The sequence below is a fragment of the Cryptomeria japonica genome, chromosome 2, assembly GCF_030272615.1.
Source record: "Cryptomeria japonica chromosome 2, Sugi_1.0, whole genome shotgun sequence".
Lineage (NCBI taxonomy): Eukaryota > Viridiplantae > Streptophyta > Pinopsida > Cupressales > Cupressaceae > Cryptomeria > Cryptomeria japonica.
In genome coordinates this window covers 540,684,697-540,702,683 of record NC_081406.1, presented here as the reverse complement: position 1 = coordinate 540,702,683, position 17,987 = coordinate 540,684,697, and the positions used below count along the sequence as shown (strand labels likewise).

The window sequence follows — 17,987 nt, the reverse complement described above, 5'->3', positions numbered from 1 at the left end:
GTGCAACTGCAAAACAACCTAATGGTGAGTGTGGTTGGTGAGTTGGAGGTTTGTTAGGTGATTTTGATTGGCATCATTACTTGTAACAACCCTCATAAAATTGTATCAGACCTGCAACTTATAGTCTTGTCTTCACTTTGAGGTATTTTCATGTTAGTATCATTTATCTCTCAAATCCATGTGTTAAATGTACCTTATTGGCTCGTTTATTCACCCAGGAGCATGCAAATAATGTTTTTGTGAATTAAAAATTCAATATCAGTACTATTGCAACCAAGTTTTCTCTATTTTGCATAATTTGTACGAGTTTCATTTGCAAAGAATTTTAAAAAAGAAAAATTAGGGGGTGTTCTTACAACTTTAAAGGGAAAACTTAATGAAGTGCAAGATCGAATGGGTTCACCAATCTATGTAAGAAAATAAAACCACCCTACATAGAATATTGAGGGACAAAACCGCTCAAACATTGATAGTGAGTAACCTTATACATACATTAGTTGAGACAATAACTTAAACATAAGCATTGTTTTCAAAATCATAGAGAATGGAAAGGAACTTAGCTTTGTGTGCTACTTGTAGGCCTTTAGTTGTAGATTATGCTCAATGATCCAAAATGATAATTCTTGATCAAATTTAGAGATGTATTACTTTGAAAGATTTCAAAATGATTTATTCTCTATTTTAGTTCAATTTTGTGGCTACAAAATTAATCTCTATATATGTAGATTTAATCTTTGCACCCATGGATTCAACCCTATATTTGTGTAAATGGCTTTTGAGCAAAACTCTTGACCTTCAAAAACTTATTTGTCTCAAGTATTTGAATTCATATATGCAACTTGGTGGTATCTACAAAATAATTGGAGTTTGCTATGTAAGGGCTATTCTCCTTAATCAAACTCTTAAGTTGATTTTTTAACAAGGTTTAAAGATATGTTAAACAACCATGCCATATGTTAGTCACTATTATGCTAATGCTATTTGATGATGCAATAACATGTTGTGATGCTTTTTAAGTGACAATACAATAACTAGAACCAAATATGCTTGACGGATCTTAGGTGCTTAAAGTGAAATAAGGCTTTTCCTTATACTCAATATCCTAGCATGCCAATTAGACATTTCACCTTCAAGTGAATAAATAATGACTAAAGGAAGGGAGTCAACTTTGACCCACAAATGAATTTGAATTTAAAAGGTCAATTGTAAAATTTGAACCCAATGAATCAAAAAGTCAATTCATTACCAAATTAATTTTACACATAAATATATCACCTATACAAGTCATCATTTATGATACAAACTAATAAGAACTTATCCAAAACCAATAGACTTCCATAAATATACCACCTACACAACCAATCAGAGCTTATCCAAAACCAATAGACGTCCATAAATATATAAACCCAATTCTTAAGAGAACTACAATTCAATATATAAACTGTCAAGAAATAGAATACGAATAAAATAGATTTTTTTTAACGTGCACAAAACGAACAATAGATTTTCGCATGTGCAGATCCAATCAAAATAATCTTTTTAATAATGTCGCCGAGACCAAAATGTCTGTAGACCCCAGGAAAAAGATAAAATAATAATAACGAAAGCAGTCACGTTTTTCATTGAACACAAATTCCCCGCATGAATTCAAGCGCGGATTAGAGGTTGGATTTCAGGTTCCCGATGGTTGGGTCGTAGGAGGACGCGTGGCAGCTAAGCATTGTGCAGAGTGAATCACTGTTCGAACAACTTTATTTTCTCTGTTTTCCCAAAACTCAGATCTTGAATATCCGGGCGCGCAGGCGACTGGTTGTAAGATTTGCCCCAAAATGGCGCAGCAGATGATCCTGAGCCATTTCGCTTCTCCGAAAACTAGTTACACATTGTACGCAACTAGAACTGGAAATCGGAAGCCTGTGCACGCCAATTTGCTGCTCAAAGCGCAGGTGCAGAGCCGTTTGGTGTGCCGCTCGCAGGCCATCGACACCGGCCTTAGCCTTTCGGACATCACGCCCATCCAATTAACCGCCTCGAAACCGGCCTTGAACTCCGTGGTACTAGACATACAAGGCATGATGTGCGGGAGCTGCGCTGCGCGGGTTCGCAGCCTCCTGGCTGCAGATTCCCGCGTGGAGTCCGTTGCGGTCAACATGCTCACTGAAATGGCGGCTGTCCGTCTCAAGACGGACGCGCTCGATTCTAGTGCTGTAGCTGAAGAGCTTGCCTGTCGTTTGACGGACTGCGGATTTCCTTCCAAGAAACGGGATCCTGGCTCAAATACTGACAATTCTGGGAAGAAATGGGAAGACATGGCGAAGAACAAGGAGGCGGCATTGCAGAGGAGCACTACTAAGCTGGCCTTTGCTTGGACTTTAGTGGCATTGTGCTGCGGCACACACGGTGCTCATTTCTTGCATTCCATTGGCATTCACGTAACTCACGGTACACGATTTACTTGTATTTCTGAAAAGTATTGAGTTATTGCATTGAGTGTCGCCATATATTACATTGAAACTAGAACGATCCCTGATTGATATATATATTATATATTTTTCTGATTTATTTATTTATTTATTGAAATTCAAAGCTTTTTATAACACACTCTCATTTAATTTCTAGCTTTCCAATTTCAAAGAATTTTAAGATTGAGGTTCAATTTTCCTTCACGCTGCAAGCTGCAAAATCTGCGACTTTTATAAGTGTAGTTAATGATTTTTAAAACTAAAAACAAAGAATAAACCAAAAAAAAATCTATTTAGGTCTGCACTCTGCGCAAGAAAGCAATGATCACGACAACTAAAGTCATAATCTATTCATACACATCACTGCTCCAGATTAGGGCTACGAATTCTAATTACTGACCTGAAAATAATCAAATATCTGTCATACTCATGTGAACATTGAATCACCAAATTTATTGGACACTAAAATGTTTTATCTTCGGCTTTTAAGATTACAATCTAACATTATTCAGAAATCCTCACAAACATTTCACTTCTGGCTGGATGGGCTGCTCCTGAATGACAACATCTTCATCATTATATTTTATTTATTTATGTTAGCGTTTCAAATTCTTGTAGGATAACAAAAAGAGAATAGCAAGATAAAATTTTTCTTCAAACAAAAAGGGGAAGTTCTCTTTAAAATAAAAATTAAACTAAAACTTTTAAAGATTAGTTTATAGACAAACTTACTATTTTTATATGTATCTGGTTTACTTCTGGGGTTTTAAACATGTAATAAAACAAAAAGTTTATCTGTCACATCTATTTTTACTTATCCGCTATAAACACTAGACTTATAGTTCATCTATACATAAATGAGAGATTTATACCATTTATTACTGTATGAACAAGCTAACCTATTAAGTATCCCACACACACTTTCTAGCCAAAATTTAGACATTAGAAAGTATGTGCACACAAAAGTTGAATTGAAGATTTTGATTACACACTAGACAACCTCATCAATCAAAATTCCTGATTGTTGTATTCAAGTCAACAAATACCTGATTTGACAATGACTACGGTACAAAGTGAAGCTCATGAATCAAATTTCCTGACTATTGTATAGAAATCTACAATAACCTGATTTAACAATGACTACAGCACAAAGCCTGGAATTGTTAATACTCTAATTAAATAAATAAAAACTTTCACATGAAATAATTTTCAATGGAGATAGCTAAATTGCACATAACATGACAATTTCATCACACACAATGAGAGCTTGAAAAATATTTTATTGCAAAAAGCATAGCAAAATCTACCATTAGTTTGTCTCTAATACAATATCCATTTATATAGGGTTTTAAAGTATCACTTTATACAATTACATGTCTTCAAAATGTGAAATTGTTTAAAAAATAAAAAATAGTTTCAAGTAAAGCTTATCCTCTAAAAATAAATTCTGCTAAAATAAAAAATAACTTGTTCAAGAAATATTCAAAAATCGAAAATAACTTTACCTTTAATATAAGAGCTTTACTCTGAATAAAGCTGATTCTATTTTTTGACATGCTCTAGAAGTAGTTGTCTGCACTTTTTCCTAAAATGGCAATCACCAAGAGGACTGCACTAATTTCTCTAATGGTGAAGTGAACTATTGATTGATTCCTCTTTCAACCTGTATTATTTGAATATCTTGACAGCAACTTTCACTTCATCTTAGTTTAATAAAGCAATACTATGAAGCCTTGTGGATGTTGGGCACTTTGTCATTTTCATTAACCAACCTCCTGTACCTCTGTTGCCTTTGCTTTTCAAATTCAATGTGAATTCCATCAGCTTATCTATCTTTTCCGCTTTTGTTGCCTTTCGCATCTTTTGGATAGTAGGAGATGGATCTAGGAATGAATTAGTTTCGTATTCCATTCCACCCAGTTTATTGATAATTTTTCTTTCAAAGAATTAGCAACTTGCTATCTTCACAAATGAACCTGGCAGATTTATGCTAGCTAAAAGAATGTTTTGCCTAGCGAGTTGGATGGATCCCAAGGCTCATTAACATGTCCAATTCAACCGTTGCCATGTTTTTCAACTTAGGAATGCCTCTTGCCCATTCTAAATAATCGACTTCCATCTCCATTTTTTATTTCTAGATCATTTCCTTTTGGATTTCAAGTCTACCACACAACTTCAGCCAACTTCAGCTCCCTTAGCAATAATTTTTCAGCCCAAGGTTCCATTGATTTTCTGCATGATGCAATCTCACAGAGTTGGGCCCATGGAATCTCTCACACTTGGAGGGGCTGAAGCAGTGCCTCAAATCAGATTGATCAAGTGCTCTTTGTAGGCAATGAACTATCTAATTCATTCCTTTGGTTGAATTTTTCCCTTTACATCTGATCCAAAACTGATCTAAGTTGTTTGGATTCAGAAGGTTCTGAAGTTGGGTACATGTTTGAGTAGTGTTGTAGAGAAACTGTAGGCTACTTTCAGCAATGGATTGAATGTCAGAATGAATAAACAGAGAGTTCATGAGAATTTCTAGGAGATTCTTGGTGATGGTTCAAAACATTGCACCAATGGTTGTGAAGGCACAATCTTTTCATTACTTGCTGTAGGGGAGCTCTAGAATTAGTATGTTGTTGCTGATGTGACTTAAGTTGCTCCCAAAATGTTGTTGAAGATTGATGAAATCATGAAACAACTGAAGTGACTTAAGGTATTTCCTTAAGTACTTCTGAAGATTGACTATGTGAAGTGACTTAAGTTACTGCCAAAGTGCTGTTGGAGCTCAACCATCTTGGTGAAGTGTTGTTGAAGAGCACAAGGTGCTATTGAAGTATAAATGTTGTTGTTGAAGTACACAATTGTGTGATAATAGATATTTTTGTTCATTTACTGACTGTTGACTTGGAGAAAGGTTCTGTTTGTTGGACTTTACTGCATGGGTAGTGTTAGGGTGGCAAAATTTCATTGAAGCGGGTTGTTAGTCATTGGCAACTATTATCATTGATTTTTATGAAGTTGTCGTTGTAGCTGCATCATGCATGCATGACAGCCCATCAATTGTTGATATTCCTTGTTGGAATTTGTTGGACTTGAGAGGGTGGCTGTTTGGATGACAATGTGAATGGTGGCTGGTTGGATGGTTGTAAATATGGAACCATTCCCATTCCAATGCAAATGTCCATCTTTTGTTGTGCTGAGTGGCTAGAGAGAAGTGATAAAATAGGAAGAGCAATTCTCTTTTTTTATTTAATTAGAGAGAAAGTGTTTTTAGAGTTCTTGTGTAGGCAAGAGCTGAGTGGAGGCAGAGAATGATGAAGATTCCCTTATATCACTCCAAAATACTATGGCATTGTACTCCATTTATAAACACCAGATAATTGTGGGATGCTGAAACTGAAAGTATACTCTTTTGGAGATTTTCACCCAATTTGGGTTTTACTCTAGAGCAATCTTCATGTTTCTTGTGTGTGTGCTTTGTTCATTGTTGTTTTCCTTTCTTGTTAGTTGAATTTCATATTGTTGCAAGTGATTTAGTTCTTTAAAGAGTAGTTGTTGAGAGTTGCAAGGAAGAGTAAATCTTTAATTCATAGTTGATGTTTCATTGGATGATTAGAGTTATCAGTTTAGTGAATTCTAAGAGCAATGGCTAAAGGAGAAGAGTAGGAAGGTGAAATTTGTTTTACAAGACTCAAAGAAGATGTGGCTAGGATTTATAATTCAATGGGAAAGATAGACCAGATTGAAAGCTTTATACAAGCCTTGGTTGAGAAAATGGGAATGTTTAAGCTTCAGAAAGAAGAAAAAAAACTGAACCAAAACAAGGAGTCCTAGACATGAGATGTTTTTAAGGTTGAAGCGAAGATTGACATTCGATCATGTGGTAGAGAGATTAGTGTTGGTAAGCTAGATTGGTGAATATCTCAGATGGAGGTTTTAGCCTTTATAAGCTTACTCCTTATCGACAAATTTTGTTTTTTAGGCTCAAGTTATTAGGCTATGCTCCAACATGGTATGATAGCTCTGCATTATCCCGTGAATGCCAAAAAGTTTCTCCTATTCCAGTTTCAAAGTGGGAAAACTTCAAGAAACTTTTGAATAAATAGTTTCGAACCTTATGAATTGAAGACGATATTCAATGACATTAATTTTGTCAATGTCAAGGATAGAGTTTACATTAGTATATTGGTGAGTTCCAAAACAGGGTAGTTTAGTTGGGTAGAGATGTCATGAAAAAAGATGTGGTGATGAAGTATTAGGTGGTTTGTTTGGACACTTTAAGACACCAACACACATGGGAAATCCTCAAGATATTGACGGGGCATGTGCTCAAGCCTACTATGTGGAGTTGGATAAGAAAAAGGTGTCTTCGTTTAGGAATAAAAACAGAGAAAAGGGACAACAACAAAGAGGTCAGAAGCATAGGGTAAAAGACAAGGGGAAAACGAAGAAGATTACTAATACAACAGTCCAAATGGACATAGACAAATATAAGAACAAAACTGTGTGTGTCCATTATTGAAAATTAAGGGATATGGAAGTGTTATCACTAAAGTTTGCACCCTCACTGAGCTATTAACTTGGAAACCTAATGAAAAATTGGATCATTTCCAGGCTGTGGGTGACCTATGTTGGAAATGAACCTCCAAAGAGGGCTGGCTCCCTTGTCTATCACCTAAGTCCTAACTCTAAATTGTTGTTTTGTTGAGAAAAGGGGAAGAACTGGCTTGAAAATGTAAGTTAAGTCTAAGAGGTGATGCACCAAACTATCACTAAGATTCATATCACTGTTTTGACACACAAGTTTTTCAATTTACTCAGCTGTTTTTTGGCAAACTTAAGCATTCCACATGTTCAAACGCCAATCTTTTGCAAGGAGGGCTGAATTTGCAGTCTTTGAAAGGAAAGCAAAAGTTTTTCACAATTAATGATTGATTTTTTTCACTACACAAATAGCAACCTGCATGAATATGTGTATTTTTATGTTCTAAGGTACTGCAAATGAGACATCTATTTAAGGATTTCATATAATCACAACAAATATACATCAATCATCATTTTAGACACAAAGAAACAAGCTTTTGAAGGCAATGATACTGAATTTAATTGATGTAAAAGGTGTTCTTACAGTAATATTGTCTGGAAATGCTCTGAAATGATGAAATTACATCTCAGTCATATGATGACTGTTTCTCAGTTACAAAACAGTATTTTTATGCCAGAAAGAGCTCTAAAGCTACAATAATTCTCTCAAAAATTGAAAGAACTAACTCCTGACTGCTGCTAGGCGTTCACTTTAGCCTTGACCAACTACTTCCTATCATCTTGCATCATGTTTTTAGGAGATAAAGACATGTGCTTGCCTTTGTATGCTTGGTCAATTCTTTCCTTGGGTGCCCAGCTAAGTCATCACCTACTTTTTCTATTTATAGTGCTGCTCCATGGTGGCAGTTGAAGGGGAAGTCTTGATTGCTTTGACTTCTTCTGGTTGAAGATGCCCCTAGATGCTTGGAAATGACCTTCAAATTGATTCAATTGGAAATCCATAGGAGTAGCAATGTTCGCCGTCACACCTGCAATAGGAACAGCCACTTGTGCAATCCACATTCCTGTATCATCTCTAGCTATGTGCGACAAGATCTCAGCTCTCTTGGGTTCTTTCTCCTTATTACTCCTAGCTAAGTAGTCATCAATGTTATCAATAGGCTGTACCTCTATCATTTTCTTACTCTTTTCCATACTCTTCATCAGCCAATCAGGAATAGCGGCCATCTCCATACCATCATCGAGACATATCTCGATCAAGCCCTCTCAATGCCGTGATAACATCATCATCATCATCAGGATTGCTCTTGGTCAAATCATATACCTCATTTCCCAAACTAACTTCCAAAAGGACAGTAGGAGATCCCGACTGATCATCATTCCCATTTGGTGGAGCAGATGTCGCTGTGGCATGTAAATCTTGAATATTCTCTGGTAGTATATTGTGTTGGAACATTGCAGGGTCTCCTTGTTTTGTTCTGTTATTTCAACTTCCTTGATTGATGAGACACTGAGAGGGGGTGAAGGAATGATAGGCGAAGGAATGATAGTTTTTAGTTTCTTCTTCTTGACCTCCTCAATCTTCTTCCCTCTGGCCTTGACTTCTCGTGGTGTGTTCTTCCTTCTCTTGGGAGCTTGACTCTCCTCATCCGTGTGAATCCTAACTATCATTGATAGTCCTTTGATCATCCTCGGAAGCGGATTCTTCCAGCTTCATCTTTTCATAAGTGAAGGAAACACCCATATCAACTAACTTATTCATCTGAATATCCACCCATGCACGAGAGAAATTCAAGACCTCTTTCATCAATATCCTCAAATCTATCTCTTCTGACTCTGACCAATTAGGCAATAAGATTGCCTTCGTCATTATATTTTCATACTGTGGATGCGTATGATGTTTGTCATCTAACACCTGATCAGGAATGAGGAAAAGTCCACACTTCCTCATGAAATCCACTGACATCCTAGACCACATTGTCTCTTCACTACCTGCTCGCGCATTAGGTTGGTCCAATAATCTTTTATGTCTGCCTTGTGGATGAACTTTTCTCCCTTGATCCTTCCAACTTTCTTATCTGGATCAAATCTTTCTCTTTTCTTGAAGGTTGCAAATCGATACAATGCAAGCTCCTCACTCGCAGTGCTGGCGGCTAAGGCAGACTGGCAAAACTCCAACGTCTTCCCAACTGAAATAGGGAATGTCATGCCTGTCCTATGCTTCTCTTTCTGAATGATTCTGAATGAAATCAAACTATAGAAGCCGTCTCACCACTTCCAACAAGATCATTCTGTCAGAAGGATACCTAGGAAGTCTGTAGGGTTTGGATTGAAACCCATGAATCCTAAGGTACGTGAAAGTGGGAAACTGTATATACCACGATCCATATTTTTCTATCAGCTTTGTTGCCTCCTTGGACAACCTCCTGTGGATCCTGCCTTGCAGCATCCACGTGATGTACATTGTGAATACATCATTCACTCTCTTATAATCTTCAATTCTATACATGTTCAGCTGTGGATAGCACTCATAACTCCTAAATTGTCCTTGTCCATTGTCGACTTCACCTCTGCATATCAATCCTTTGTATGTAACAAATCGTGCAAACAGGTACACCAAATAGGAAGTCATGACGAATGACTCGGAGCGCTCTACATTTCTCAGCTGAAAGTCCAGATTGTCACTTATGATTCTAGACCAATTTATCAACGTGTAATGTCCCCTAATGCCACCCTCTTTTATTTTGTCCTAGAATTACAATTTTAGAACATAGAGAGAACAATAGAAGGACACTAATGTCAACCTTTCTTTTCCTCCACCTATCCTCAAGGAGAATCACACAAGATACCACCAGGTATTGCAAACTCTATCGAATAATTTACTTAATTGTCATATGGACAGTTATTTATTAAACTGTCATTATGACATTATTATATTATATCCCATTAATAACATTATATTATGTTATCTGCATTATGTAATAACATTATTATATTACATTACATAATTATGTAATAACATTATTATATTATATTACAGTATATTATATTATTACAGTATTAATAATATTGAATAGTGCTACATCATATGAGTATTACTTCATTCCTTAAGGCCAGCAAACTTCTTGTATGTGTCTCCTTAATTTTTACGTGCTATTCTTTTTTACTATTCTCCCTATGCTATGTGATGACTGTTATTAGTCAGGCTTATTTTCTTACTATTCCCCCGGTATATTCCCTTTTCTCTCATCATGACTTCTATTATATATCTTGTCTTATGATGAGACACACCTCTTTATCAAGCCTTTCGACTACCTCTTAATCGTGCCTTTTTGTTTAATATTTGCTATCTTTTTAGTAGTAATCGCTGCCCCTTACTAAATAGAGATCACTCTAATCTTAATGTTAATTCATTGCCCGTCTTAAAGGTAATTGCTATCGCATTATTTCCTTTAAACATATGCAACCTCCTCTAATTGAGCAGCCACGTAACCACATTCTTTAGATTTCTTTTAATAACTTTTAGTCACCGATTTGAGGGAATCATGTATCTTCCTTAATATAGAGTTGATCATGTATAATATTATTAATTTAAAATTCTAAATAAATAAATAAATAATAAATAATAGTATTAGTAATAAACATAATATGCAAATTATGTTTATATATTATTAATTTAATAAACAAATAAATAATAAATAATTCGTTGGTAATTATTATATTAATTAATAATAATAATTTTATTAGAATATATATAACGATTAAGGAGGGGACATGACACAACGTCCCTCTAAGACAATCTTGGATGAAATAGAACATCCATCCATTGTATATTGCACCCTGCGGCATCCCCATCACTCGGTTAAGTAGGAATACTAAATCACTATATTCCTCTTTGAAATCTGTGCACATTAGTGTCTTGGGAGCCTTGGAATGATGAGGCCTAGGCTCGATCATCCACTCCTCATTCACCATGGTCTTACACGTATCCATCTTCTTCTTATATCGATCTTCATATTCATCTTTAGTTACATCCTTCATGTTTGCTCCACGTGGAATTCCAAACACTTCAACAATCGCATCCTCAACAAGGTAGGCAATGACGACGCCCCTAGGAGTCTTGATCATTCGGGAGCGAGGATCATAACATCGTGCACACCCCAGGATAAGCTCACTGGACTGTATGGACTGCGGAAATCCAGCGACTTGAAAAATACCACTCTTCATAATGTTCACATTATGCTGGGGAAGGAATCTGGCTTCTAACTCTGAACATTCGCTGTCGCATCTGGTTTAGGTTCAGGAAATGCATGTTCGTGTCCGTTATCTCCTTCCATTTGGATGACATCCTGGATTCCGAATAGAATCCAGTCTCCAATATCCTCTGTCATTCTCTCCTTTCCTTAAGTTCGGACCTCGACATTGCACCTGTACAAAGCTTGAAGTTAGAACTTAAAAAAAATAATAAAATTCTTGACTTCTTAATGATTTAGACTAATTAGGGTATGGAAATCAGGAAAAAAATCCACACTCTAGATAGATTTCAACAATTTAAATACAAAATGTGACAAGGTTAGGGTTTGAAACAAAGTTTCGTGACTCGCGGCGAGTCACGCGAGTCAACGGGCCGGGTGACCTTGCCGGGTCACGGTGACCTTGACCCGGGCTCGGACGGGTCAGGGGGCATGACTCGCTTGACTCGCCGAGTCAGCGAGTCACTCCCCGACTCGCCGAGTCTGAGGGTCATGACCCGGCCAGAGTCACTTAAAACAGTGCAGTATACAATGGATCGCCCCTTGCGGGGTCAAGGGAACGCGCAAGGGGCGCTGCCCCTTGACCCCAACTTGGGGGCGCTGCCCCCAAACCCCCGTTGAAAAATATAGGGGGAAACTGCGCCGATAGAAGTAGGGAAAATCTAACCTACGAGTCCGATTAGGCTCCATATAACAACACAACTTAGAAATCTTGGTAATTGGTATTTAGATTTAGTATTTCAAATTTCCTATAGTCTCATTTGACTATGTAATTCTTATATTGTAATAGTGTCATACATCTTTTCAAAACTAGTTTTTCAAGTACTATATGTATATGTATAACTATATCAGCACCACCACCTTGCCACCCCCCCGTCGCTGTCCCCCTGCCGTCCCCAAACTTAGGCCCTTGGTCCCCCCGTCCTGGAAACGCGTCCCCTCGTCCCCAACGCCCGTGGAACACTGGAAAAATAGGAAGCCATAGTTTTGCAACCAGTTGAGAGGAAGAGGTAAAAAGCTTGCACAAATCACATTGGGGCAACACTACAGTCCGATTGGCTCACTGAGTCCACCGATCCAGTCTTCACTAATGAGGACCTTGAGTGGGTTGACCAGGCAGACAGAAAGGCTGAGGCTGTGGCTATGGCAGAGGAGGAGGATAGAGCACGATCAGGCACAACACCTATGGCTGCTCAGACTGGCACATCACAGGCAGAGACTATGGCTACTCAGTCATCCAGGACCTACCTTAGACACCTTTCTAGGAGGCAGATAGACGAGGTTGAGCTAGAGCCTAAGCCATAGACTTGTTTTTGTTTACACTTTAGAGTTACATATATGTTTGGGAACATTTGAAGTCATGGATTTTATATATATTGGACAACATTTATAACTCTATATATCTATGTTTTCTAATTCCTTCAACTACAATTTACATTTCTACGCATGTGATGGATGTATGTTTATGTATGTGATCAAATTAGCTTCTATTTGATGATGTTATAGTGTCTTTAAGCTTAATTCAATAATGGGTGTATGAAACAAGTTTTAAATCGTTAAAAATCTCTAAATTTCAAGGGTTTTCTTATTTTGCCGAGTCGTTGCCGAGTCATTGCCGAGTCCGAGCCGAGTCACGAGTCGAGTCAGCCTTGCCGAGTCAGAGCCGAGTCCGAGTCTGGGAACTTTGGTTTGAAACCCTCATGAAATCAACACCTCCTTATACTTGGAAATTTTGTGCGAATTAAAGTGCAAAGAAGTATACCGGATCAAGAGTGACTAAGGAAAGATGTGAAAGGATGTGTTTTCACACAAAATTATGTTTGAGGACACCTTCCGAAGGCAACAATGGCTGCCAACAAATCTGAAGACAACCTGCAACTAGTTCAAATTAACCTCTCAAAATATGTTGCAATCATTCAAAATATGCACAAATTTGATAAAAATCAGTCTTGATGGTGAAAGCAATCAAACTCGGGAACATAGGTATGGCTGGTAAAAGATAAGTTTTCTGAGGACAAGCAGCCAAAACGAAGTTGCAGACCTGTGACAGCTCTCAAATGGTCTGAGGATTGACTGAAAAATGATCCCCAAAATGCCTCCAAGTGTAAATCGTTGAAGTTGTGGCTGGCTGGACAATAAAGTATAAGTCTGAAAATCGACGATCAGCCAACAATGGAGGTCGCATCAGCTGTAATAACGGCGTCAAGACTCAGATCTGCAATGATCACAGCAAGTAGGAACAATGGCAGCCACCAAACATGAAGGGAATCCACCAAAATATGGCACGAAACCCTTGCAAAACCAAAATCGAAATTTTCCAGCTATGGTGTCAAAACACAAGTCTGAAAATGTCATCAAAGCAAACTCCATTCTGCCAAATCAAGTCTGAGAACAGCAAGCAAGGATGGCGGCATCAATGAAAATTGCCCAAGTTGGAGGTGGAAACCCCGAACACAAAAATCGCTATCTCACAAAAAATGGCGATACCTCTCCAAAAATCGTTGCACAAAGTCATCAATGGTAGCCACTAAAGTTGCCAAGCTGGAAAAAATAGATGGCAATGGCAGCAAGAATAGTCTTCAATCAATCACTTCACTTGATCACTTCCTCCAAAATCGCCAACTAGAGAGAAAATCGCCCAAGTATGGATATACTTGGCAAACTCAATAATAAAATAATGCTGGATCTCTCTCTATTTGAACTCACTTTCATCATCAAATTTCACCACACAAGCAATGTGGATAAAACACTTGTTCTTATACTTGCTTGGTAGAAACCGATTTGCTTCTAGAAGGTTGAAAACATTAAATGCTCATTGCAAATCATTAATTGTTTTTTTATTTTTAAAATAATCATTGCCTTTAATTAAAAAAACAATTAAATGGGGCTCACTTTATTAAAATATTTCAAGTTAAATCCAAAAATGGCCAATTGGGGGAAATAGATTTAAGTAAGGATTAAAAAATCCTCAGAAAAATCTCTTAAAATCATCAAAACATCCCCTCAGGGGAAAATCGATCCCAGCAGGGATAAAAAATCCCATTGAAAATCATCAAATGTGCATAAAATAGGGTCTAGGGGAAAATCGATCTAGGTGTGGAATGAAAATTCCACTCAAAATTACGTCACTCACAAAAAAATAGCCCTCTGGTGGAAAAACGACCCCAGTCTGGATGAAAATCCGGACTCAAAAACATTGGAAATCTCTCGCAGTGGAAAATCGACTTGAGTCAGGACTGAGTGTCTGCACAAAAATCCTCAAAACTTGTCACAAAAGACTTGGTGGAAAATCGACCCAGGTGTGGAATCAAGACAAATGTAATGGGAAAAACGACCCCAGTATGGATTCACAGAGGTGGAAAAATGAGGCAAGTATGGATTCCAAGGGAAATCCATGTCCAGTTTGGATTTTGAGTGGGGAAAACCATGGGTAGCCAGGAATATGAGGGGAAAAGCACCTCTAGTATGGAATTTTGACCTTTTAACCCTTACAATATGGATTTTCATCTAGAAAATGACGATTTTTCCACTCAAAACCACTAGGAAACTTCAAAACTCAATAAAACTCAACTGGACTTAGGCAAATTTACCAAAAATTTGAGCGTAACACAAAGAAATTTATCAGGATAAAGTGCGAAATCAATCTGAATAACTTCCTAGGAGCGAGAAAACAACTCCAAAAGGTCTAAAAAGACCTTAGCACTTGAAATCACCGACGTGGACGTTCAAAAGCATGTTACTGCTTGATCCTATAACCTCAAAAAACCCTAAACGACACTAGGCATGACCAAAACTCCGAGACTCGGGGCAGAAACACAAAATTGCCCACTAAGCTGCCAAAACCCTAACTTAAACACGCAAAAAAGGCCACAACAGGAGGTTATAGGAATTAATTTACATTGGCATGTTTGAGATCACATGATTGAGAGGGCCAAAGTTTGGTTCCCAGTCTCATAAGTATAATCCAACTTTGGCCATCATCCTAGGATCTCCTCTCAAAATCTACTTTTTTTTTTTTGGTTGAAGAACACTCAACCAAAAAAAAAGCCTTTCAGCGTCAATCTTAGTTTAATATCCTCCCCATACTGATTCTTACACTAGCACTAGAAGCAAAGTATTGATGGCCAAAGATTAGGTCTTTTAGCAAAGAAGGCACTACACTATAGATGCACCAAAGACTTCCCTAGACCTGATTTGTGAAGAGTAACTGCCATTTTTGAGTGAAAGATCCCTTCTCAAACTGAACTGAATTTTTTTTTTTTTTCTTTTCTGATTTTGTTTGTTTACTTTGTCTGATATTTCTTTGACCTGTGAAAGGAAGTGATTGGTTTGGTTTGTAATTTTTTTTTTGAGTTTTTGGTGCCAAATGATAATATAATGCTTAATAGGGAAATAAACATGACGATGGCACTTTTTTGGACTTTTCTACCATGAAATAATAGACTGGCTAAGAAATCAGAATTCTGATTTTTTTGACAGCAATATGTTAATATCAGAATTTAAAGAATTCCATTCTAACAAAACAATCTGAGCATACCAGGAGTCCAACGCTTGCCAGAATAGGGTTTTATTTGAAATAACTTGAATAGAACTCAACAAATGAGTCTCCAACATGGTCCAAAGGCTCCGATGGAGTTTATTTGCAATAACAATAAATACTGAAAACAAATGAGATGAATCTGCTGAGAAATGAGCCTGGCTTCCAAGCAAGATTATTGAAATTCCTCTATTTTCCACAAAGAAACACTAATCTAGACCCTGTCTGATAACTGATGCCTGCAAAATGTATCCAAACCCTGTAGAAATGGGCAAACCATTAAATTTGAAACATTTCCAGCCCTCTTCTATGAAGTTCGACCCAAATAATGAAACCAATGGCCTGTAGGCTATACGGTCAGCATAGGAATGGTATGGCTGAGCTAAAAAGTTGTATGGCTGCCTTGAAACGTCATCAAACCCTCTGGATCTGCAAAGTATAATCTGAAACCCTTGAACAAGGTCTGGAATAGCTGATAAAATCCTCAATTGAAGCACAAACAGGAATTTTATGTGAATTCCCCACAATCATGAACTGGGTTGGCATCCAATTCAGAAATCCCCAAGGAGCTTTCATTCCATGGAGGTTGGTATGCTGCTGAAATCCATTAGCAGAGCTCAATTTTCCAAATTGCTGATATCAAAATGAGTGAATGAATGCATAATGGAAGCCAGGCAAATGAGTTTATCAAGCCTCAACCCTAGCCATACCAAATAGGATTTATTTTATTAACTTTGTGGAATTATTAAAATTAAACTCTTCTCAAAAGAGTTCGACCCTTTATGAGGGTCTTATTCCTTATTCAACTTAAACATTTTTTGTTTAAGTTGCAACTTTATTGACTAGGTGGCGCCAAGGGGGGAAACTTTATGACTTAAGCACTCAATAAATTTTTATTATAAAGTCACTTTATTATTATATCTAATTTTAGCTTAAAGTGACTTTTATGAAATTATAACATAAAGTGCTTATAATTATAAGTCGTCTAACCACAAAATTGGCTAAGTGTAAACCCCTTGCTAGCACTGACATCTCCTATTCATTGAATTCGCTTGCGGAGATGAGTAACAGGCAAATCTATGCTCCTGAGTGATCACTAGGAAAGTGGGGACATCACATTGAGCATCTGATATCTTCATGTTTAGGGCCATAGGTATTTTGTTTGCCCTTGTAGCCATCAAAGAATTGAGTTTGGGTTTCAAATATTGACCACTTGTGCTCTCCAAAAGATGATTGGCTTTTATTCTCTCTCCAAGAGTATTGTGTCTCCTCCATGCTTTGGAATTGTGTTGGGGATGAATGAGGCCTTGTGATGTGGCCAACTTTCTTCCATCAAGGGTTTTTTCTTCCAGCAATAGCCCTAAGAATTCTAGGATCTGTGGTTCTTTGTTTGCCTATCTTTGCAATTTCACATCTTTACTGTTTTTTTCGCTCTTTCTACTTTTTGTGCTCCATCTCCCTTGTAAATTACTTAATTTCTATCTGGATGTTTTTTAAAAACAAATGCGGTCTGTAATTAAACAAGACAATAGCTTAATATTTTAGCTTTTCCAAAAGTATTTAGTGAATTCCTACCCCCAAAAGCAAAGGGAAATCCTACATTCATTATTTTTGCCTTATAAATAAAGGAACATTTAAGTTTTTGAGACAAATTTTTGAAAATTTAAATTACAATGCCATTTATCTTGAATACCAAATAATTTAATATTTTCTAATTTTGTATATGATGTTAAAAACTTAGTAAATAAAGTTGTGTATATTTTTTGAGTGAAATATTTATTTATATTTCCCCTGTAATTCTGTACTCATATTATTCAAATGTTTGTGCAAAATATCTATGTCCTGATTCAGGAATCAAAATTTACAGATACGGTCAATCACTATTTTCATATACAGCTATAAGTATGAAGATATAGGGTAATTTTAAGGTCAGAGACACCCTGGGCCTAGGCAACCATAGCTTTGCGAAAATTTTCACCTTTTTTTATCCCTTGATTTTTGACCTAATATCAAGCTCAAAGTAAATGAGGCCTTGCCAATACATCTTTAGCAGAGAGTACCTGATACTGTATGTATCTCATTATAGTAAAAACATTATCAGCACAGCTATAGTTTTTGTTTCATGGAAGGGTTTTAAGCAGATTTTGTATTTTCCAGAACAATAACATAATTTTTCATTTTCCTAAATTGAAATATCTT

At 36.9% G+C, this 17,987-nt stretch overlaps 1 protein-coding gene across 1 annotated transcript in view; it reads left to right on the top strand.

The window, feature by feature from the left end:
- Window positions 1-1,623: 1,623 nt before the first annotated feature.
- Window positions 1,624-17,987, top strand: part of LOC131066775 (copper-transporting ATPase PAA2, chloroplastic) — a 173,706-nt gene continuing 157,342 nt past the window's right edge. The window contains exon 1 of the mRNA XM_058001614.2: window positions 1,624-2,442. Coding sequence (XP_057857597.1) covers window positions 1,830-2,442 — 613 coding nt within the window. The 5' untranslated portion in view covers window positions 1,624-1,829. The remainder of the gene's footprint in view (window positions 2,443-17,987) is intronic.